The following is a 24,044-nucleotide window of genomic DNA, read 5'->3' on the forward strand; positions in this document are numbered from 1 at the left end:
TCAGGAAAATACTAGTGGTTAACAGGGGCTTTATAGCTGTATGTACTACAGGAGGCTGTATTCTTCCCCTTTCTGACCTCCCTCCAAACCTCCCTCTCCCCACTGCAAAATGCTTAATTTTGGTTCCTAAGCAATGTTTCAATGCATGTAGACCTTCATAATACCTGACATCACCACTGTCCTAAGAGTGTCTTTGGCAAACCAACACTGATCAAGTAATGAGATGCATTTTTACTTTTCTCAGTGAAAGTCTGCTGTAGCTTTCCAAACATGATTGCTTAAAACACATACTTTTATTGCAACACCAACACAAATGAGAAAAATCATCTGGTATTGAGCCCCACACTATGACTGGAAGTGGTGGATACCACTCTTTCCAGCCCCATTTTACTCAAGTCAGGGGTTAAACAACTAATGCCCAGGGTGTGCTAAAACCAAAGTCAATCCCCTCCTCAGACTCTGTGGCCATCTGAGCCTGCATTTCCTATGTGCAGGTGGATGATGTAACAGCCAAACTAGAGAGGGGAAGTTGTTATCAGTAAGTATTCATTCTCCTCAAAGGAGACATACATACATAAACACAGAGGAGTATAAGAGCATTGCTCGGGCATGCAGGGATGAAGTAGGAAGGTCAAAGCACAATTGGAGTTGCAGCTAGCAAGGAATGTGAAGGGTAACAAGAAGGGTTTCTACAAGTATGTCAGTAGCAAGAGGATCAGGAACTATGTAGATCCCTTACTGAATGAGGGAGGCAACCTTGTGACAGAGGATGCAGAAAAGGCTGAAGTGCTCAATGCCTTCTTCGCCTCAGTCTTCACAGGTAAGGTCAGGTCACAGACTACTGCACCTGGCACCACAGTTTGGGGAGGAGATGAGCAGCCATCAATGGTGAAAGAACAGGTTAGGGATTATTTAGAAAAGCTGGATGGGTACAAGTCCATGGGGCCGAATGGGATGCACCCGAGGGTGCCGAGGGAGTTGGCTGATGAGACTGCAGAGCCACTGGCCATCATCTTGGAAACCTCATGGTGATTAGGAGAGGTCCTGGATGATTGGAAAAGGACAACCACAGTGCCCATATTTAAGAAAGGGAAAAAGGAGAATCCAGGGAACTACAGACCAGTCAGCCTCATCTCAGTCCCTGGAAAAATCATGGAGCAGATCCTCAAGGAATCCATTTCTAAGCACTTGGAGAAGAAGGTGATTAGGAACAGTCAGCATGGATTTAACAGGGGCACATCATACCTGACCAACCTGGTTGCCTTTTAGGACAAGGTGACTGGCTCTGTGGATGTGGGGAGACCAGTGGATGTAGTATACCTTGATTTTAGCAAGGTTTTTGATACAGTCTCTCACAACATTCTCACAGGCAAGCTAAGGAAATATGGGCTGGATGAATGGATAGTAGGGTGGATGAATGTCTAGTTGGCAGCCGGTATCAAGTGGAGTGTCCCAGGGGTCAATCCTGGGGCCAATTTTGTTCAATATCTTCATCAATAACCTGGAAGATGGCATAGAGTGCACCCTAAGCAAGTCTGCAGATGACACCAAGCTGTGGGGAGTAGTAGATATGCTGGGAGGTAGGGCTAGGATTCAGTGACCTAGACAAATTGGAGGATTGGGGCAAAAGAAATCTCATGAGTTTCAACAAGGACAAGTGCAAAGTCCTGCACTTAGGATGGAACAATCCCATGCACCAGTACAGACTGGGGGCTGACTGGCTGGGCAGCAGCTCTGCAGAAAAGGACCTGGGGGTTACAGTCGATAATAAGAGGAATATGAGCCAGCAGTGTGCCCTTGTTGCCAAGAAGGCTAACAGCATACTGGGTGTCTCAGATGGCCGGAGCCAATTTGAGGTGATTTAGAAATTACTCGGTCGTTGGGCGGGCTGGTGAATGGAGAGGCAGACAACGCATATTGGTTGCAAAAAGCTTTACTTAGGCCTCTAGTAGTCATGACGCAGGTGGTCCGGTCACTTAAACAACTACACGAGTTGCTCCAGCTGGCAAGGCTCAGGCCAGCGAATCCATACATGAGTCAGGCCGGCAGGGAAAAGGGTACGTCGAAGGATTGCGCTCGGCGACGGGGAGAAGAATCGATAGGTGATCAGGCTATCGATCAGCTCAGCTGCAAGTCAGGAATCTTCAAAGGCACTCTGCAGCGTGCTCAAAGTTCTCCGACTTGGGCGGAAGTCGCACAGAATTTTATACGGCTAACAAGCCAATTGCTAGCCGCTACGTAGGAATAATTTAGAACTGGCCAATAGTGGGACACAAATTTGCATGCGAATGGCGGGAACTCTCTTGCACCGGGGTTCTCTGTTGCAGCAGAAAACTTTTGCTGTGCACAGAGACTCTCATGTGGCGGGAAAATTCCATTGTGCCAAGGCACTAAAATCATTGGGTTGTGACACTGGGCTGAGGAGTGTTGCCAGCAGGTCAAGGTAAGTTATTATCCCCCTCTAATCAGCACTGGTCACCATACCTCCCTAAGATACTGCCTTATTCTTGCCATTAGCTATTAACTAGCTTTGGTACTCCTCTCCTCAACATGCTGGCCTTTGCATTAGGACCAAAGCATTATCTAGGGAGCCTAGGTACTATGAGGTAGGAAGACATCTAAAAGAAAGGTGCTGAAATTCTCAACATTGTGATTCCTAAGTCCTTTTGTGGATCTAGGCTCTAGTCCTTAGTCTACATTAAAGCCAGGGATTTTAATACACAGAATTTTGTGTATTATTGCCAATCCTGTGATACTATCAGACCCCCCAATCGTCGGTCTGTAGCACGAGCTCAGGCTGAGTTTGTTGACATCTACCAGCTTTCATATTAAGTTCTGAAACAAAGACTAACTCACACAAAAAAACCTTATCCATCTTATTGGCCATGCTTGCAATTAAATACTTGTGACAAAAATCTGTAGAGCAAACAGCAGGACAGTAGAAATCAGTGAGAGAAAGGGGAGCTGTTGCTGCTTAGCTAACAATCAGGCCACAAAACTTTCACATATTCAGAAGCAGCCACAAGGGACTTCTTCAGATGAAAGGGCCTCAGAGTAAGCATTGGCTGTGTTCAAGGGACTTTGCAGAGCTGCACAGTAAGTTCTCAGCCACTGCCTCATGTTGGAAGTGACAGACCAGGTGTCTCAGTGCAACATATTATACATCAGATCATAGGAAAGTAGGGTTGGAAGCGACTTCATGAGGTCATTTAGTCCAGCCCCCTGCTCAAGGCAAGATCATCCCTGACTAAACCATCCCAGTGAACTATCTGTTCCAACGTCGTCTCACTCTCATAGTCAGAAAAAACCTCTTAAACTCCACCCTAAATTTTCCCTGCTGCAGCTTGAGGCCATTACTCCTAGTCCGACCCCCTACACCACAGAGAATAGCCCATCTTCATCCTCTTTATTATCACCTTGCAGGTAATTGAAGACTGTTAGTAATCCTCCCTCAGCCTTCTCTTCTGTAGGCTAAATAACCCCAGTTCTTTCAGCCTTCTTCATTAATTTTGCTTCTGAGGCCCCCTAATCGTTTTCTGTTCCTTTGTGCCAGACTCTTTCTAAACTGTCCACACCTTTCATCAAGTGTGGCTCCCAAAACTGGACACAGCACTGGTGAGTCCTCACCTACAGTACCGAGTAGAGAGGAAGAATTACTTCCCTTGATTTGCAAGAGATGCTCCAGTGTGCATTTTCTGCAACAAGAGCACACTGTTGGCTCATATTCAGCTTATAGTCCACCATAACCCACAGGTCCTCTTCAGTACTGCAACTATGCCAGTCATTTGCCAGTCTGTATTTGTACATGAGGTCATTCCATCCCAAATGGGATGGAATTTTGCACTTATCCGTGTTGAGTCGTATCTGCTTGATTGGGCACCATTTCTCCAGTCTCTCCAGGTCATTCTGGATCTTACTCCTGAACTCTGGAGTGTCTTCAAGTCCACACAACTTGGTGTAATCTGCAAATTTGCTAAGTATTCACTCAATCCCATCATCTAAATACTTAATGATGTTGAACAAAAACAGATCCCCAGGGAACCCCATGTACCTCAACTACATAGTGAGCCACTGAGGAGTGCTTGCTGGGCGTGTCTACACGAGACGCTTAACATGAACTAGCATGCTTTACTGTGAAATAAGCATGTGGGTCCACATGTACAGAAGTTTATTTCATAGTAAATCTCCGTAATCCCAAGTAAATTTGCTACCTGCAAATATAAGTAGCAAATTTACTTGGCATTAGTAATGGCACCATAGCAAGCTCCATGACCTAATCAGGTGACTGAGGCAGAGGGCTTATAAAGAAGGTACCTGGTAACGTGGGGCCTCTGCAAGACACGCTAGGAAATCTGGTTGTCACACCAGATGACACGGCTAATCTATTTAATGATTTCTTTGCCTCCATTTTCCTAGACAGGGACCAGATCAGCCCGTCTACCGGGACCCTCTCAGGCCCCAGGGGAGGCGCATCCAGGCCTAGGGTCAGTGAGGATCTAGTCAGGGAACTTCTGGAGGGACTGGACGTATTTAAATCAGCTGGTCCTGACGATCTCCACCCCAGAGTGCTGAAGGAATTAGCAGAGGTCATTGCGGGACCCCTGGCACGGCTTTTCCGAGCACTCATGGTGCTCTGGCATGCTGCCAGAGGACTGGAAAAGGGCCAAGGTGGTTCCCATTTTCAAAAAAGGGAGGAAGGAGGACCCAGGAAACTATAGGCCAGTTAGTCTTACCTCGATCCTGGGTAAGTTTTTTGAGAGAATTATCCTGGTGCATGTCCATGAGGGGCCAGCAGGGGAGGTTATGCTTAGGGGCAATCAACACAGGTTCATTAGAGGCAGGTCCTGTCAGATCAACCTGGTGGCCTTCTATGACCAGGTCACAAAATCCTTAGACATAGGGGTAGGAGCAGACACAATCTTTCTGGACTTCAGGAAGGCCTTCAACACTGTCTCTCACCCCATTCTCATTAAAAAACTAGGGGACTGTGGCGTCGACACCTACACAGTCAAATGGGTCACTAACTGGCTGGAGGGCTGCACCCAGAGAGTGATGGTGGATGGGTCATTTTTGACCTGGAGGGATGTGGGCAGTGGGGTCCCCCAGGGCTCAGTACTCGGACCCGCGCTGTTCAACATCTTTATCAGTGACTTGGATGAGGGGGTAAAAAGCACCCTGTTCAAATTTGCAGACGACACTAAGATGTGGGGAGAAGTGGGCATGCTAGAAGGGAGGAATAGGCTGCAATTGGACCTAGACAGGTTACAGGGGTGGGCAGATGAGAACAGGATGGGTTTCAACACTGACAAGTGCAAGGTGCTGCACCTGGGGAGGAAGAACCAGCAGCATACCTACAGGCTGGGGAACTCCCTTCTTGTCAGTGCAGAGGCAGAAAAGGATCTTGGAGTCATTATTGATGCCAAAATGAACATGGGCCGACAGTGTGGGGACGCGGTCAGGAAGGCCAACCACACCTTGTCATGTATCCACAGACGCATCTCGAACAGGTCCAAGGAGGTGATCCTCCCCCTTTATGCGGCACTGGTCAGACCGCAGTTGGAGTACTGCGTCCAGTTCTGGGCGCCGCACTTCAGGAGGGATGTGGACAGCATTGAGAGGGTCCAGAGGAGGGCCACCCACATGATCAGGGGGCAGAGCAGGCCCTACGAGGAGAGGCTAAGGGACCTGAACCTGTTCAGCCTCCACAAGAGAAGGCTGAGTGGGGATCTAGTGATCTGTTACAAACTAGTCAGAGGGGACCAACAGGCATTGGGGGAGTCCCTGTTCCCCCGAGCACTACCAGGAGTGACAAGAAATAACGGTCACAAGGTGGCAGAGGGTAGATTCAGACTAGACATCAGGAGGCGCTACTTCACTATCAGGGTGGCTAGGATCTGGAACCAACTTCCAAGCGAAGTGGTGCTGGCTCCTACCCTGGGGGTTTTTAAGAGGAGGTTAGACGAACACCTTGCTGGGGTCATTTGACCCCAGTACTTTTTCCTGCCATGGCAGGGGGTTGGACTTGATGATCTGCTCAGATGATCTGCTCCCTTCCGACCCTACCAACTACGAAACTATGAAAGAGCTACAGGGGTGGGGCAGGTCCCAGCCCCCTGCCGTGATCAGCCAGTGAGGCATATAGCAGCCATGATCTTGCCAGGGGGACATTGTCCCTATCTCAGGAGCAGGTATCTTGGGCTGGTGCTCCCTGCCAGCCTCTAGAGTAGCACCCAGGGGGAGCCTGGAGCTCCCCTCAGTGGCCACAGGGGTGCAATGCAGGGCTGCAGGGAACTGGGAGCAATTCTTCTCCCTAATCTCTACATGTGTAGACACTTACCCCAAAACGCTTACTGGGTGTGTGTACACGTAGGCATTTAATGCACATTAGCCCAATTTAAGGTGCATTAACACATCTGCACATACACACCCTTAATGCACCTTAAGAATAGCGATTTTTGGTTATTGGAGCCTAAATTCAATACCTACATAAAGCATGTATCAAAGTTATGTGCGAATAGCTAAGTCGCATTAGCAAATATGTAGATGTACCAATGTGCATTAACACAGTGTGTCCATTGATTTGGGACTAACTTTAGTCCCAAATTGGCCGGCACACCCACCTTAATGTGCCTTAGTGTATGTGCGTGTAGACACGTAGCCAAATCACCCTAATGCTCATTAGGTTAATGTGCATTAAGTTTAGGCACGGGTAAAACTGTGTATAGACATGCCCAGTGTCCAGCATCTTACTGCACAGTAAATCTAGGCTGGAGTAAATGCATGTGTAGACACACCCACCGAGTACAACGATCCAACCAGTTATGTGTCCACATTACAGTACTTTCATCTAGATTGTATTTCCTTAGCTTGTTAATGAGAATGCCATGGGAGATGGTGCCAAAAGCCTTGCTAAGGTCAAGGTATACCATGTCCATTGCTCTCCCTTCATTCACAGAGTGTCACAGAACAAACTCATATTGGTCAGGCATGACTTCTTGTTGGTAAATCCATGATGACTCTTCCTGATGATGAGACTTGCAAGATCAAGCACTCCATATCCATAGGTGGTTTCCCTGGCTTGATTCTGATAAGAGAACTGTCAAGGAGATCAGTGACTTGGTAAGGTCAATGAGATGAACACTGGCAAAAACACTGTAATGGACTCCTGTAGTGAATCTGGCCACTGCCACTGGTTCCTCTGATACCTGAATGAAGTGGGGAAACTGCTTTCCTATAGACTTGCCCTCATACTAGTGCCAGCTGGCTCAGTGACAGAACTAGGGAAAGGTAACATGATCAATTTTTCACTTGTTGCTGTTATTATCAAGTTGGAGATTGACTGTGTTGAATCCTAGGAGTAGACATGAACGCTGGATCTTTCATCTGATAATTTAGTCTTGGTTAGCTGGCACCCAAACTACAGTACACATTCTTGGGGGCTGTGGAGTCTTAGAAGGAACCGGGTATCTTGTTCTAAAAGGAGCTGTTTTTTAGGAAATTGTATTTTGAATCCTCTGCTACCCCTTTACCTTGTTAGGTGGTGTTTTCTTGTCCAATTTAGAGGAACATGGGTCTAGGGCAGGTCCTGAACTCCTGGAACTGTTACCAGCTACATTAATCTGCTCATGAAGTTAATCTGCAGACCTGCCTTCACATCCTTGTGGTTTGAGAGAAAGGACTTGCAGATGGAGCATTTTTCTGGGAGGCAAGATCGACTTAGGTAGCAAAGTTATTTAATGTATTCATTGTTTGCTAGTGTGGCTCCATTGCATGGGAGTAGCACTTAAAGCCAGGTGACTTTAAAGGAAAACTTCCTTCTCGTGTTTTTAAAAAAACTAACAGGTTGCCAACAGGGAAGTTAAAGCTTACTCTGCTTAACTAACTGGCTAATGAATTAATACAGTTTTAAAGAGTTTAGAAAACAGTTTGTTACAGTTTCAAGATGACAGCAAGCAACTCCATCTTGGGTTGAGAGGTGGTAGATGCGCTTCACACTGTTTTCAAACTCTTTACATTCTAATGGAAGAAATCCAATTGGTCAGGCATGACCTGCTTTTGGTGAATCCATCCTGGCTGTTCCCAATCACTTTAGGTGCAAACAGAAGTGATAGCTTTCACCTAGCCTGGCCCCTAAAAGTGCTCTACAGCTATAACCAAACACAAGTGCATGGCTGCAGAGCACTTTAAAAGGGCCCAATCCCATGACAATCTGAACCCTCACTGCATGAGAGTTTAGGTGAAGCTGCTCTGAAACAGAGTACCCTTGGTAACTTCTGTCTGCACACTGGGAGCAGGGCTAAGCTGACGCAGCTCAGCCCTGCTCCTGGCGCTGTCTTCAGAAAGAGAGGTGGGGAAAGAAGAGGAGGGAGTTCAGTCTGGGGTTTATCAGCTGGTTGTGGATTGGAGCCCCCTGAGGTGGGGCGAGTGGGGCGGGGGGCTCCAATCCACCCATCCCACTCTCCAGTGCTGGCTGGCCAATCCCCAGAACAACCTCCCTCTGCTCCTTTTCCTCCCTCCAATTGTGAAAACAGTGCTGGGGCTGGGAGGGAGATGGAGCATTGCTAGGGGAGAGCGGCTGCAGTGCTATAAATTACAATGAGAGGTGCTCTTCTGTCTGCACCTTTTTTTCTCCTTTGATTGCTCTCTAGGTGCTCTTAAAGATAGCCTCTATATTTGCCCTTTTTCAGTCAACCAGGACCTCACCCAGTGTCCACAAGTTCTCAGATAGGATAGCCAATGGATCTGAAATCACCCAAGCCAGTTCCTTCAGTACCCTACAGTGCATCCCTGTCAACTTGAAAGTATCTAGCTAATCTGTTCTTCTAGACTGCTTGTTTCCTTCCTCATCTTTGCTGCCTTTGCTACACTGCGTCTGGTAAAGGGTAATTATTAACAGATCAATGTCAGAATGGCAGAAGGTTTTGATTGGAGTCCCACAGGGGTCTGTTCTGGGCCCAGTGCTGTTCGATATGTTTATTACTAATTTGGATGCTGACATAAAATGGTTGTTTTGAGCAAGTTTGCAACTAGCACAAAACAGGGAAGGATTGCAAACATGTTGGAGGACTGAGAAGGATCCAATTCAGAAGGATCTTGACAAACTGGAAAGCTCAGTGTGGACAAATACAAGATGCTACACCTTGGGAAGAATTATCAAAAACAAAAATACAAAATGTGTGTTACATGGCTGGATAGCAGCACTTTTTAGAAGGATCTGGGAGTCTTGGTGGATCACACACTCAATATGAGTCTGCAGTGTGATGCAGCCATATAAAAGATGAATGAGGTTTTAGGATGCATCAATTTAAGCATTAGATGCAAGATGTGAGCAGTGATAGTTCCCTATTTGACACTGGTTAAGCCTCATCTGGAGTACTGTACACAGTTCTGGGCTCCACATTTTAAAAAGGATGTGAAGAAATTAGAGTGGGTCCAGAGGCAGGTAACAAAGATGACAAAGGGCTTGGAAAGCAAGTCGCACAAGGCTGAAGTAGCTAGGCACGTTCAGCATGTGGGAAAGGCATTTAAGAGGGGACATGATAACAATCTTCAAAAACTTGAAGGGCTGCCATAAAGAAGAGGGAAAACACCCTTGCTCCTGTTGCAGAGAGGAGGATACAGACCAATGGCTTGATGTTGCAGCAAAGTAAATTTAGATTGGATAGAAGGAAAAAAAATTATTGACTGTTAGAACAGCGAGGCAGTGGAATAGACTGCATAGGTAAGTTGTGGACTCTTCATCACTGGAGGTGTTCAAGAAGAGTCTGGCTGTGGATAATTTAGGCAAAGCAATGCCTATGTTCTACTATATGCTTTTCCTGTGCTTCTGAGCTTTGCTGGCTGCCTCTGTCCCCCGTACCCCCACCTTTCTCCTATATGTGTCAAGGTGCTTTAAACCTCCCTCAGAGGCATTGGGTGCTGGAGATTTTGATTGGGATGTATCAGTGCTTTTGCTGGGAATCAAAGCTGGAGGTTCCTGTCTATAGGGACTTGCTCCTTCACTCAAAGTCAGACCAATCACCACAGATTGTATAGGATTGTTTGGATAGGGATGATCCTGATCTTCCTCTTACTTTTGGCATACTTACGAAGTCCTTTTTCATTGCCTTCTATGTAGAATCCTTTTTTATTGCCAGCTGCAGCTCAAATCATGCCTTGGCCTTCCTAATTTTCTCCCTTCATGGCCATGCAATACTTTTATACTCTTTCCTAGTACTATGACCAAGTTTCCCTTTTTAAAGGATTCCTTTTTTGAATTTCAGCTAATTGAAGATATCCTTGTCTAGCCAGGCTGATCTCCTGTTGCACTTCCCATTCTTGTGTTGCATTGAGATAGTTTGCTCTTATGCCCTTAAGAGGGCCCCCTTAGAGTACAGCCAGCTCTCTTGGACTCCTTTTTCCCTTCTGACTTGCCTACCAGTTTCCTGAGTTTGTTAATGTCTGTTTCTCTGAAGCCCACTGTCCTTATTCTGTCTCTTTCCTTCCTCCTCTTTGGATCTGGAACGCTCTCATTTCATGATCAGTCACTCAAGTTACCTTTTACCTTCATACTCTCATTCAGTTGCTCACTGTTTGCAAGCAGTAAGTCAAGAAAGCTCCCCCTCTTTATTGACTGTATCAAAGTTACCCACCGCATACTCCAGGAATTTTCTGGACTGCTTGTTCACTGCTGTATTTCCCTCCCAGCAGCTGTCCTGATAAAAAGTTGCCTATGAGAATAAGGTCCTGCAATTTGGAAGCATCCATCAGTTGTTTAAAGGCCTTGTTCATTTCCTCCTCTTGGTTTGGAAACCTGTAGCAGACACCCCCCCATGATGTCCTTCCTGCCACTCTCCCCTCTGACCTTTATCCCAAAGGACCAGAGGGAGGGAGATGGTAGTGATCAAGGCGTGGGCCAATAATTTGGGTTTATGGCAAGGCAGAAGTTTATTATGCTAGCTTCCAAAGCACAATTCCATTCATATGCACCTTGTGCTAAAAGGGTGGGAACATAGGTACCACCCCCAAAATTAATTCCAATAGACAAAGAATGACAGATAATAGAATAAGTGTACTTACAGGAAATAAGTGATTGAAGTCAGGTTAGTTTCAAGCATTGCAATTGTTTTAAACAGTTCATCTCCACTTCACCAATTGGCCCCTCTTTAGTTAATCAGAATTGACTCTTTTCTCCTTCCTTTTCTTTATATTCCTAATTTCCTCCATCATTCACTTCCCTGGAAACTAGAAGAGAGCCACGGAAATCTTGGGGTCAGATGCCAGCAGACAGTTTAATAGGCTCCTACATGCTCACTATGCTCTGTTTTTTTTTCCCCCCAGTGCTTTTAAAAGCACTATGGACCAAGCACTACTGTGGAGTAAAAAGACCCTGTCGTATTCCAAACACATTACACCTGAGTGTAGCACATTCCTGACAAGCTCTGTGATAGGCTAGTTATTTACTAATTACTTTCTGTACAAGTAATAGTACTCTTCTACAATTTTAAATGATTGACAGATAGAACTCACCTGTGACTTTTTGAGTAAAACTCTCTTTGGTTAGCTCTATAAAGATACATCTCACATGTACCCATTGTTACTCATAGGTTATATGCTACCTTTCCATCAGCCTTGCTGGATTCCATAACTTCCCCAGGGCTTGACTGGGCAGGAGGGGGAGGTTAAGGTGATGTCTTTCCCTTTCTCTTTCCCTGACTTGCTGTCTTGTGATACATAGCCTTAGCTTTCCTTAGAACAAAAACAAAACAGAAAATAGCTACTCTTCATTCTTGAAAACATGATTAGACCATGTCTAATGCAGTGACATCTGCTTGAGTTTGCAGAGCACATGTAATAGTCCTGGGATGCGTAAACTGTCCTGTATTTAGCTTAGCTGCGTAGAGATGATAATTTGTAAGTCAATGGGTTCAACCACATAACCACTTACACCAAAAGCATGTAAGAAAGGAAAGACAGGATTACATGAAAAGCTACACAATAGATTCTGAGAAGATAATTGGTTATTTTTATCCAGCCCCTGTCAAGGAATCAGGTACCTAGGATTGTAGCATGACATCTGTATCTCAATGAGGAAAGCAAACTCCTGCAGAGGATATATTCATAATATTCCTACTTTGGTATCAAACAGAGGCAACAAATACAGAGTTATGAAAGGCAAAGTCTATTTCATGCATGATCATATTTTAGCACGTGCAGAGTTATCTGAGAATGAAGTTTCATTTCTCCTCTTCAAATTAGGTAAGTCATTGGGCAGGCCATGGAAGAATGCCACTGTTTTGGCCTCCTGTTTGACTCCTGGAACCATCTGACTGGCTTCAATAGGTTATTTCTAATCAGAGCCAGAAATCATGGGCCCATAAGGACAACCCCAAGTAGCGGCAGTGCAAGTAGTTTTGTTTTCTCCAGGCTCAAGAAAAAAAAATAGAGCTTCCTTCTTTCTGGTACACAATCCAGCCTATTCTCTCTTTAAATAAAAAACATTTGCTTATAATTAATAGGAACATACACAGTATGTGTAATGGTTCTTTTTTAAGAACACAAAACTTATTAAACAAGAGATAACTTTAGGGCAATACTCTGTAATTTCTCAAACTTGAAAAGAATGTTGTTTTGGTTACGTTATGACTCAAACTGTGCAAAGTGCCTGCTGCTACTCAAAGAACAAGTTTGCTGTAATGTTTCTAGAAAATTTATGAGCTTTCATCCTGTTCTTCTTTTCTGCTATTTATGTTTGTGTGTTGGGTATGGTCCATCAGAAATGCTTCAACTGTTGGTCAAGCATAAATATCTACCCCTGGTATCAGTCTGTATCAAGCTGCTATGAAGAAGATTTTGATATTTTCAACCCACAAAAATAGTCTTCTTTAATACCAACTGATACAAAATTTCAAATCAGCAGAATATGGAAGGCAGCAAATATAAGAAAGTCTACAGAAAACAAATTAGAAAAATCTGGAATTAACCCATAGGAGGAAGGGAAGTTTATATTGTCACAGTCATTGCTCAAAAGTAATATTTTCTCATGCAATGCTGCTCTCTCACAATTTTTCCAAAATCTTCCCATTTTCACATATTTCCAAAATAATTAATTATAACAGATTATTTTATTTAACTTTTTCATTTAGAATTGCAGCATATATATGGTTTTGTAATTATTTTTACCATACATTTCTCAGTCTAAACATAGAGGTTTCTGTAATTGTCATTAAAAAGCACATAGACAAAATATTTTATGGAATCTATAATAAATGCAAAGAAATCAATACAAACAAAACTTGGCTTAGCAAACTGTACATACATAAATATGTTCCTTTTTTAATTTGACATTCATTATTTTTTTCTCATAAAACCTTCCATGATCTTATTTATTACATCCAATTTTTTAAACCTTAAAAAAGTGCTTTTCAGATTTACAGCTTGTGCATCCAAAGCAAAGCTTAGAACAGCATGCCTGAAACAATAAACAAGGGGAAATAGTACATTGCTATATGAGCTCTTTAAAATTTTATGTTACAAAATCTCTAAAATGTCCCTAGCACTGGTTGGTCTGTATACTGTAAGGTCCAGATATTGTGTATTGAACAAAGATTGGCTAATAGCTCATTTAGAGAAGCACACAGGAAACGTTCTCCTACAGTATAAACTCCTTGGCTATGCATAGTACAGGACATTGACCCAGAGATAAATGTGGCTAAAAGTTCCAGAATGTTGGAGAGAGAAAATTCCCTTGCTTATGTCATAGTTTCCTTCATGCCAGGGGTACAAATCTTGAAATGATGCTACTCATGTAATGCATTACACATTCTGGTACTGATACAGGATACAAAAAACTTAGTACCAGTAGAAAGATATGGGTACATTGGCTACAGTAGGTAAAGCTGCCACATTGAGTGTATTAACACCTGAAATGGGCCCACTTCCTGATGTGTGTATTTCACCAACTGTACCAGCTTTTCCATTGCTTCATAAGGGAGGAGGGCCATTAGTATATCTTAGCATGGGATGGAAGGACCGGGCAAAATTATTGGAGAGAGTACAGCTGTAGTCCTCCTCAGTCATTGGTACAAGGCAGGCTAGACCAATCAAGAGCAGCAAAAGAAGCTGAAGTGGCAGAGCAGCTCTGAGGACTCTGAGAAAGAAGGACTGATGCTGATGAGTTGATAGTGCCTCAGAATGGGAGGAATCTGAGCCACCTCTTGTGGACCTGAGAAAAGAAATCCATATGAGAACAAACTAAGGCACTAGTCAGCATAGATGCTACTTTCTGCTTCAATAACCCTTCCTGGGATATTCATTTAAAAATAGTAAAAATTTAAAATAATTAACAAAACGCCATGCATCTTGCACTGAATATGCCATTTCCATGACTCTACTGAAGGATCTTTTTAAAACAATGGGATTGGAGAAAGAACTCACTTGAAAAATCATTCAAAGTGTGGTCCATGTTAATCTACCCAGTTTTCTTGTGTTAAAGATTTTCCACTTTAACAAATAAATTGAACATAATCTAGATAAGGACAACATCTCTTTTGTCGTATCAGCACTTGTTCCTGTTCCACAGACACATGCAGTTGAGAAGGGAAACCCCACTGCTTTATGTGCTGACTGCATTTGTTTTCAGGAAGTTACCAGAGTATCATTACAAATCACATAACAAGTACAGTGCTCTGCCAGCACTGGATTAGAGGCACTCTCAAGTCTCCACAGAGTACACTATAGCCTCATTTTGCACTGAATCAGCACTTATAATTGACTTCCTGAACTGAACGGCCCCTTTACGCTTTCTTTAAATTCTTCCTCCCCTGTCCCCCATCTTATTTCCTTTGCAAACTCTTTTCTGCAGTAGGGCAATTAAAATATCTTAACAATCCAGTCACAGACGATGATCAGTGTCTTAGGGTGGACAAAGACCTCTTATTGTCTCATGTTGGGCAATTAAATCTATAGCAACTTTTTATTCAGTGGAAGCTAGGAGGACTCAGTCCTTTGGAAAATAAAAACCAGGCCTCTGAGTTAGCCACTAAGTTTAGATACTCATATTCACAACTTTAATCCACGTTTTTAGATTTCAAGAAGCTTTTCCTTCTAGTACTGGAAAGAGAGCTGATATTTTCCCTCGACTAAAACTGACAGTGCTCTAGTACCTGGGTGGCCTACTAATGTTTTTGAGAAATTACATGGGTTGATAAGAGGGAACTTGAAGATTAAAAAACATACCAAATCCAACATATACAAAGTACTTGAGGTACACTAATTATCTGGCATAGGACAGTACTGTGTTTTAGCCAATGCTAAAATACAGAAGGATGAGTGGTTTTAAAGTCATCTGCTTAGATGCAGTTTTCCCTCAAGTCTCTGTCTAATATGGGAAACTCACAGCAACTTAATTACAGAGCAGGAAGAACCCAGTGGCTTGTTAGAGGCCACGGAAGTAGAAAGATGCATGGAAGAAGAACAATTTCCAGAATGACCTCTGTCATGTAGACAAAACTTTTGTTTTTGTGGCCAAGGAATAATGCTATCTTCTGTGCTTTTGATTCAGCAAAGAAACTTGTTCTCTAGTGTCACAGACCATGTCCCTTTTGGAGGAAGCTCTGCTTTGGGGCTCCCCAAGAAGAAGTCATGTTCAATCTCCTTTTCCTGAAGGGTCCCCTGAAGCCAGCCCTTGTGTAGCTTCACAAGGGGCAATCGTTTGGTTTTGAGTCCTGGCTTCTTTTCTGTCCCTAGCTTCCCCTGGTGATCCACAGGGACCCCCAACCTCAGAGAGCTCCTTTTGGGGCAGATCCGCGGAGGGGGCTAATTACACGTTAGAGTGTGAATGTCCCAAATAGCAGAGCAGACACATCTGTTTCAAACAAGCAGTCTTTATTGTGTTGCTCTAGTTCTCTCTGTCCTTTGTCAGACTCCACTCTGTCCTCCTGGAGACTATACTTTTTCTCTCCAGCTTTCTGTCCTTCCTGGGGTTACCCTTTCATCTCCCCAGCTCTCCCAGAGCCTTGCTGTTTCTCTGGCATAGACAGCCATATTTACCACAAAATTGTTACAAAATGATAGTATTAACCTGAGGACAACACTCACCCACTAAAATTAAACAACTAGGGACAAGTCTCTGCAGCCTGCTGCCAGGTCCAGACTGCCATCTTCCCCTGAGGTGAAAAGGGTATCTACATGTCCTACTTACAAAGCTATTTACAAGAACTACATAGATGTTCACATGCTCACACTGAGTCCTCCAAAGTGATCCCCACAAGAACTTAGCCCTCTTAACCTTTTTTGTTACATTTAGTTATTAATTTCCAACTGGAGGAGATAATTTATTGTTATCAGCTCACTTGTGTTCATGTATCTTCCCATCGTAAAGACCTCAAGCAAGCCCGATAGCCTTTGGTAACCTTTACAAAACCTTTAGTTGACTAATGGAAAGTTGAATGTTCGGTACACTAAATGATTAACTTCCTGGATTGTTTAGGTCAAGAAGTGATGATCAAACCAAAAGTTTGCATGTTATTGGAGCCAAACTAGAAAGCTGCTTATTCTTGCGCTATGTAAGTTCAGGTATAAAGAACACACTGAAAGGACATGGCACATTTAACAGCATCAGAGCATTCCATATTAAAGTTCAATTAGATCAGGCTCTCTACTGTCTAAGAATGCCAACACTGAAAGTTAATGGGCTGAGGTAGGAACAAAGGGAACAGGGAGTGCTTAATTACCTCCCAAGCATTTCATTGCATTTCATTTCAGTCCCCCTCCTTACGTGGCTCTTTTCACACAGATACTCTTATTCCAATCAACGAATGTCACATTTTGCAGAGAGGTGTCTACTCTTCCTTTGGGATTAATGAGAGCAGTATGAAAGTAGAGGATCTTTTAACTAATTATCCATTGGCTGGAAGTCATCTGAAAGTTATCCTGAGGCTATCAAATAACTCTCTAGAGGAAGGTCCAGGAACTACAACCAAAGGAATGGGCACATCTTTGTCTAACCATTCTCTTCCCTTATCAGGGTTGTGGGCTACAAAAGCAATACTGGTTTTGTTTTTTATGTATTGAAAAACAAAACCAAACCCACAATAAAACAAATAAAAGGTGGTGGAACACGTATTGGCTTCCTTGGAAAGGGGTATAATTGATTTCCTCAAAAATTAATGCAGTATATAGAAAAGTGTACTGAAACATAGCAGCAGAAAAGGATTGTAAATGTTACTGGTTCATACGGCATGGAAACTATCCAACGAGTGAATAATGAAATATTCACCTCCATAGGAGACCACATTCAAAAGGTCTGCTTTAAAATGTTCAAGTGCTATATTGCTTTGGTTGCTGTTTCGACAGGTAGTCATCTACTAATGGCCACATTAAGAGTGATGGAAAAAATGAATACTCTGTTCTATGAGGTGGTGAATAATTTTTACTGCTGCTATTGAAATAAATGATAAACTTCCTATCAGTTTTTATGGGTAGAAGATCAGTCCCAAACACTGTGCACTATAGTTACTTTGAGGGAAAGGCAGTTCTCTCTCTCGTATCCATAAATTATTAGCTTTGTCTATTCAGGTTACGCTACCATTTGGCACATTGACAGCTGTTCTGCTAGCACCTGTTATTCCCTCGCACAGTCCCTAGTGACTAGATAATGCGGAAGGCACAGCTGCAAATTTGACCAACTGCACGTTTCCTGATGTCAGGCTCAAGTAAAGCATGCAAGGAACCCGAAAAAATTAACCTTAGAATGGATGCAGCAGTAGGACTCCTCATCTTGGGAACTAGCAAGATCTGCGGGGTTGGAACTTAGCTTGCTTCTCCTCAATAGCTTCACTGATACGTGAAAGAAAAGTTAAGCTACCAGGCAGCTTGGTAGGTGAACAGGGGAACTCTCATTTCAGCCTGGATGTAGTTTCAGCTTACAAATAACTCAATTCTTAGACAAGAAAAATGCATTAGATCTAATCTTTGTGGACTGGTAGAACATTTGATGTGATGCTATGTAGGAAATAAACAGCTAAGTTGAAGGTAATGGGGGTGAAGACAAGACAAGCTATGAAAAGAATTTAGCTTGAAAATTAAAAGAATGTCTCTAATTATCAGAGGAGTGAGGTCCTGAAACAGCCTTCTAACGGGGATAACAGGGAGATAAATCCTAAACACTTTTCAGATGGAGTTTCATTAGCTTAAAAAAGGGGTTATGATACTGTTGCCTGGGACAGCAGCAGACTGCTCTTGATGACTCAAGATCCATTCTAGTCTTACGGCCTACGTTGCCAATACGTCAATGAATTGATAATATTCAGATATTACATAGACCTTATTGGTTTATATCTACTCCCTGTCAGATTAAGCTGGTTTACATTGTAAAGAAGATTAATATATCCATTTTACAGGTGGTTAAACAAGAAGTTTAAGTGACAGCCCCAAAGTCAGAAGGCAGCAGAACTTTGACTAGAGCCTTGGGGAATCTGAATCCAGGCTCTTAGTATCATCATTATTTCACATTGCATTTCATTATGTGGTTGAACGCAGTAAGAATGTTGTGATTTGGTTGGCTTAAGGAATTGAGAAATGTATAAATTTGCTATTGGATTTGAGGAGCAGAGGAGCAGGGGGAGCAGCAACTGGAGATGGGATCAGTGGCGCCAAGACTTGAATAGAACTGCTCAAGAGAGAAAATGTAAACATACTGGAGCAGGTTAAACCATTATTTTAATCTTTTTAACATTTTAATCACTTAAAAAAATCTGCAGGCATGGGTCCAGGTGTACTTTTTCCTGACATGTTAACTATTGAAAGGGGGAAGGGTGATTTGGAGATTTGCTTTTCCCAATTTAAAACTCTGCACTTCTTTACTAGATTTCATACCCAAACAGGCTGGTTTGGGAGGATCAGTTCCTATGCAGATGTAGTACGTGATGAATCAACAGGATACTACATATATAAGCTATGATAACAGAAAAGCACAATATCATCAGGCTTGCTAAAAACACCGTTCCTCTAATTTTTTAAGTAAGTAACTTTCCTCTGTAAAATCCTACATTTCTAATTTGTCTTTGGTTCTCCTTATACTATAATCTAGCAGGGTTTGCTGATCCAGTGCAAGATCAAACGCAAAAGACTCTGATCAGAGGCATGTCAAAATATCAAGGAACACAGTGACAGCTTGTACTGCTTTATCAGTTAAAGCCATATTATACATCAACCACAACCTGTCTGGCTTTGCGCATTTGATTAAGTTTCCTATTCAGTAGTAACTCATTTGTATTCCACGGTTGTCTGAATGACAAATTGAACATTGTGTTGTCCTACTATGAGATGTGTTAATAAACAGTGCTGGAAAGAGTTGATCTGAAAGATGCCACGCCAATGCCCCTAACTAGACTAGTCCCAAAGCTGCGAAGCACTGATAGATGCGCATCAGGCCACCCCCACCTCAGGCCTACAAAACAGTAATCTGTTTAAAGAGGATGGGGTTATACATGTAGAAGAGAGTGGAGGAGCAGACACAGAATATTCCTTTAATGCCATGTTGCTAATGCAAGCGTGCTTGACCTGCCTGAGTCAGCCTTCATTTTTCAGGCAGGTTAGTAAAAGACACATGCTTAGATGTTAATGGTCATAGAATACGATTCCACCGACAGTTGCCAAGCTTTACAGCAACATGAGTTAGAAAGTTTCCTCTCAGTTCTCCATTCATGAGAGGAACAGAGAAACAGGGTCTATGTATGTCACTTACTGTGCAGGATGTTTTACTGTGCTTCAAAAGAATGAGTTGATTTCTGATGGAAATACTCTGCCTATCATGTCACTTAACGTTCATGCAGCTTCACAGTTGCAGTATTTCACTAGCTAAAGTTATGCAGCTAATTCTATTCAGAAATAATTTGGAAAATTGACTGGTTATGACCATAATCAATTTGCGCTCCCCAACCTAGCTCCCTCATATTTCGGACTGTTGCTCTGATAAGTGAAATTGTGGTCTTGTCTTACAGAAAACAGGCCATTAAATACAAAGTGCACTCAAGGTTTCTTTCAATGCCTGATTATTGCTCAATCACCATGCAAGTCTATTTTTGCTGTCCTCAAAACTTAAAAATGTCTCACTTGAACAGGAACCATTATCTCAAGCAATTGACAAAACAGAAGTTAGGCTTGATTACAATTCCACACATATTTTCTCATGTTCTCTACAATTTTATATTCTGTCACAACTCACTAAATGCTGGAATGGGTATGGATATCTATTGTATAGTGTAGGTATATAATTTTTCCTTTTGGGCTTCTTTAAATGTATTTATGCTATGGGGAAGTGAACAGATCAGTGAAAGAGCAAAAGGACACACACATCACACTGACAAGAACAGAATGCACAAGCACTGTTAGCCGCAGAAATGAGAGATTGCTGGAGACAAGGTGGAAAGCAAAAAGCTGCAGCTGCAAGTCTGCTCTCTAGCGGTCAGACAGAGATGGGGCAGCATTGCTCACAGTGTGATACATGGATGCAAGCACTCGTCAAGTGTCACGTCAGTGTTAGGTTGTTATGCCTGCAAAAAAGTTCTCCAATAGCAGGGAGAGAAGATGCTCCCAATTTTGTAAAGATAAAAATCCTCAAATTCTGATTTTTTCATTTCGAGTCATAGGAGCATAAAACCCACAAACTGAACAAAACTTAAAAAAAAAGGATGTTAGTGTGTTTTATTCAGTTTTGCAGGTTTTCTGAATTCTAAGTATTGTATTGGCCTAATACCTGTCTTAATTTAATATCTAGAAATAAAGAGGATGATAAAAAGTCTTTGCCATGAACCTACTGGCACTTTTGTTAATCAGATCATAACATAATAGTATCACGAGTGTACACACTTACCCATCTGACAAAAATTTAAAATGTATTTTTGACCTGTAAGTTATGTTACTAGGAAGCAAAAGCTATCTATTTAAGATTTACATAGCATATTTATTAACAAGTATTTTTTGTTGGAATAACTGAATTGAAACGTATGGAAACATCCTCACAAAGGACACTTAACACCTGAAGTACGTTTAGTTCTTGTCCACCTGGCAGATAAAAACGTGGACACACATGCCTCATGGACAATTTCCATCATCCTCTTGGAGTTCTAGAACAGAGTGCGGAAACCCGGAGAATAAGGTACCTGCTATGTGGACTGCTGACAGAGGGTCCAGGCTGTGAGAGACTACATTTGCCCCGTGGCTGTTTGCAATGAACAGGGGGTAAAGAAAGAAGAATGTTCAGTCCAGGCAAATAAAGACAAGCTACTGATGAAATCAAATTAAAAAGTGCAGCAAAGGAAACATAAAATCAAATGAAGTGACTAATACCCATGAACCAAGGAAACTGGCTTTTCTTTTGTTCCTAGCTGAATATGAAAATGGTTGAAACATATGAAATGAATCTGAAAGAATGCTTTAGTCATTCCAGTGAGGCACACTAGATCACTACAAGAACCAATGTTAAAAAAATTTGCTCAAGTAATTTGTTGCATGAAATATAAAATTAATTCACCTTACTCAAAATGATACACATTAGAGTATTTATATTCCATTGCATCACAATTAGTGTTCAGTAGAACGCTAATAAAATTATATTCCATGTGCCACCAATAAAACGCTGGCCTTTTTTCACCCACAATTTTGATGGACAAACAACTGATGATTTAGTGTACTCAGTTTTATTTGCTGACAAAACGAATGCAACTTAGATGCTTAAATATCCCTGGATATTAGGAAATTATTATGATTAATTTCTCACTAAGAATGTACTCGGTGCTACAGTTCTAAATGGTATCACTTTTCCACTTTTGTAATGTCTCCAAAATCATGGGTGCAAAAAGGGAAAGTTTGAAAAAAAAATCAGACCCCAAGGAATCATACATATTACACTATACATAATGGACAAAAATGACAGAAAGCATAAGTTATGTACATAAACCAACCAAACAATATTGTGTTAGACAAATGCAGATTAAAATATCAAGGCAAGACCCACTACCAACTTGCTAGCCAACGTTTTCTATTTTAAGTCATTTTGTCATTTTCTATGATATTCAGGCATCTTCCTGAAGCTTTTATGATGTCATGGCTATCTTTAGTAATTTAAAAAAGCACTTAATTGAAAAATAAAAGTAATGATTCCAGAATTGAAATGCTCAGTTTTTATGCTGTTCTTTTCCCCTGTGAAAAGCCAGTATTCCTTTACATTCTCAAACTAGGATCTAAAGGAAACTAGTGAATGTAGTAAAATCAATTTCAGAAGACCATAACACTTTATCAGGACAGAACTCAGATGTTTTATAAAAAGTGCAAATGAAAACTGATAGTTCTAAGAATAAGGAAAAATTGAATAATTAAAATAAATCAACTAACAGAATTGTAAAGAAAGACAAAACAATCTTTTTTCACACAGGGCTCAAAGTGTGGTGGAGCAAAATATAGTGGATGATATTTATCTTGTATTTTGTTCTAGTGAGAAGAACATGCAGCTTTAGAGCTGATGTCATCTCCCCTGATCAGATCCAACTCTGCAGTGTTTCCAACAATTTTTTCATGCCCTATCAGCTTTGGATGCAGCCCTAGGAACTTCCTCATCCACAGTCTCAATCAGATTCTGACTCCATGATCAGTTTTAATCAAACACCAAAAAAAGTTTCACTGGTATTCTTGAAAAATAGCTTGGCAGAGAAGACCTGGTAGACAGCACAAGGAATCAGCTGTACTAGGGCTGAAAGAGGAGCAGACATTGAGATCACTAGAGCAGAATACAAGAGAGAATCTGCTATGCCATAACACACCAACCAATTTGAGCCCTTGGTTATGTAGAGTAATTTCTAATTCTCATTTCATGCAGGAAGGGAAATGTAGCAGGGTTGGGAAAGCAGCTTTGTTTGAGAGGAACAGATCTAGGTTTGTGGCTTTCTTTCCTATCAGGGAGATGGTGTGAACCTTTCATCTACCTACAGCTGCAGTAAAACATCTGGTGCTCCCACCCAAGAGGTGACAGAAGTGTCTAGCATAAAATTACCATTCTCTGTCTGCTGGGGGTGCTTCTTCCAGACACAGGACTAACAGATCCTGATGTGTCCAGTTCATCAGCAGAGGACCATGAGGACAAATCCTAAGATTCGGAATGGAGATTAGAAGAGAATCAGTGTTTTGCTAAGGAAACTGGAAAAGTGGATGAAATCCTGGTTTTAGAAGATTTCTTTCCATCTTCAACCTTTAAAAAATGACCAAGGGAGGTTTAAATGTATGTCAATCTGGAGGGTGAAATCACTGGAAGACGTTCCCACTAGGCTCTGAAGAGGGGGAAAAAAACCCCAAACGGTCCTCAATTGTTAATCGTCCTAGGCAAAGTCAGCAACAAAAAGTAAGATGCTTGTTAGTGATTTTAAAATGGTAAGAGATGGTGTGTAAATGCAAAGATGCTCACCATGGATATCCAGATACAATTCATTTGGACAGGGATATGCCAGAGAGTTTAAAAAAAAAAAACAGATCATGTTCTTTATACATTATGTTAATTGAGATTTTGGGGAACAAAAGGAGAGGGACTTAAGCAACGGGAATGGGTAAAATCATCTCTTTATTACTGCTCTAGTCAATGAAGGCATGCTTAATGCTCCCCCTCCCCCAGTGCCTTCATCTACAAGTAACTTGTGCAAACATGAAGTATGTTTCCACAGCTAAGAGAAAAACCTAGGAGATTTATTATCGTACAAAGGAATTTTAAAAACATCTTCATGACTGTCACAATGGGAAGGTAGATGCTTATTGCCCTACAAAAAAAAAAATTGGGCATACTGCAGTGTTCGTAGCTACTCCACATACTCTGCGGCAACAGCAGCAGCCAACGTGCTTCATTCATCTTACTGTTCCCGAGATAGGAAAGTTACCTGACAATATACATGGAGAATCCATAACAACTGTACCACATAGATGAGCATAACATTCCCAAGCAACAAAAGAAAGGCCACTAGCACAATTTACAGATTGAAAAAAGAAAGTAAGATTAATTAGGAAAGTAGCTCTGGATGAGT

General features: G+C 42.1%; 1 protein-coding gene across 3 annotated transcripts in view; it reads right to left on the minus strand.

Moving 5' to 3' along the window:
* Nucleotides 1-13,084: 13,084 nt before the first annotated feature.
* The window catches only part of SYNE1 (spectrin repeat containing nuclear envelope protein 1), a 535,576-nt gene continuing 524,616 nt past the window's right edge, over nucleotides 13,085-24,044 (minus strand). For all 3 annotated transcript variants that reach the window (XM_059714126.1, XM_059714134.1, XM_059714130.1), the window contains 3 exons: nucleotides 23,030-23,122; nucleotides 21,144-21,202; nucleotides 13,085-14,203 (listed from right to left, as the gene is read on the minus strand). In XM_059714126.1, the coding sequence (XP_059570109.1) occupies nucleotides 13,963-14,203; nucleotides 21,144-21,202; nucleotides 23,030-23,122 (393 nt within the window). In that variant the 3' untranslated portion in view covers nucleotides 13,085-13,962. The remainder of the gene's footprint in view (nucleotides 14,204-21,143; nucleotides 21,203-23,029; nucleotides 23,123-24,044) is intronic.

The sequence above is a fragment of the Alligator mississippiensis genome, chromosome 1 (genome assembly GCF_030867095.1).
Source record: "Alligator mississippiensis isolate rAllMis1 chromosome 1, rAllMis1, whole genome shotgun sequence".
Taxonomy (NCBI): Eukaryota; Metazoa; Chordata; order Crocodylia; family Alligatoridae; genus Alligator; species Alligator mississippiensis.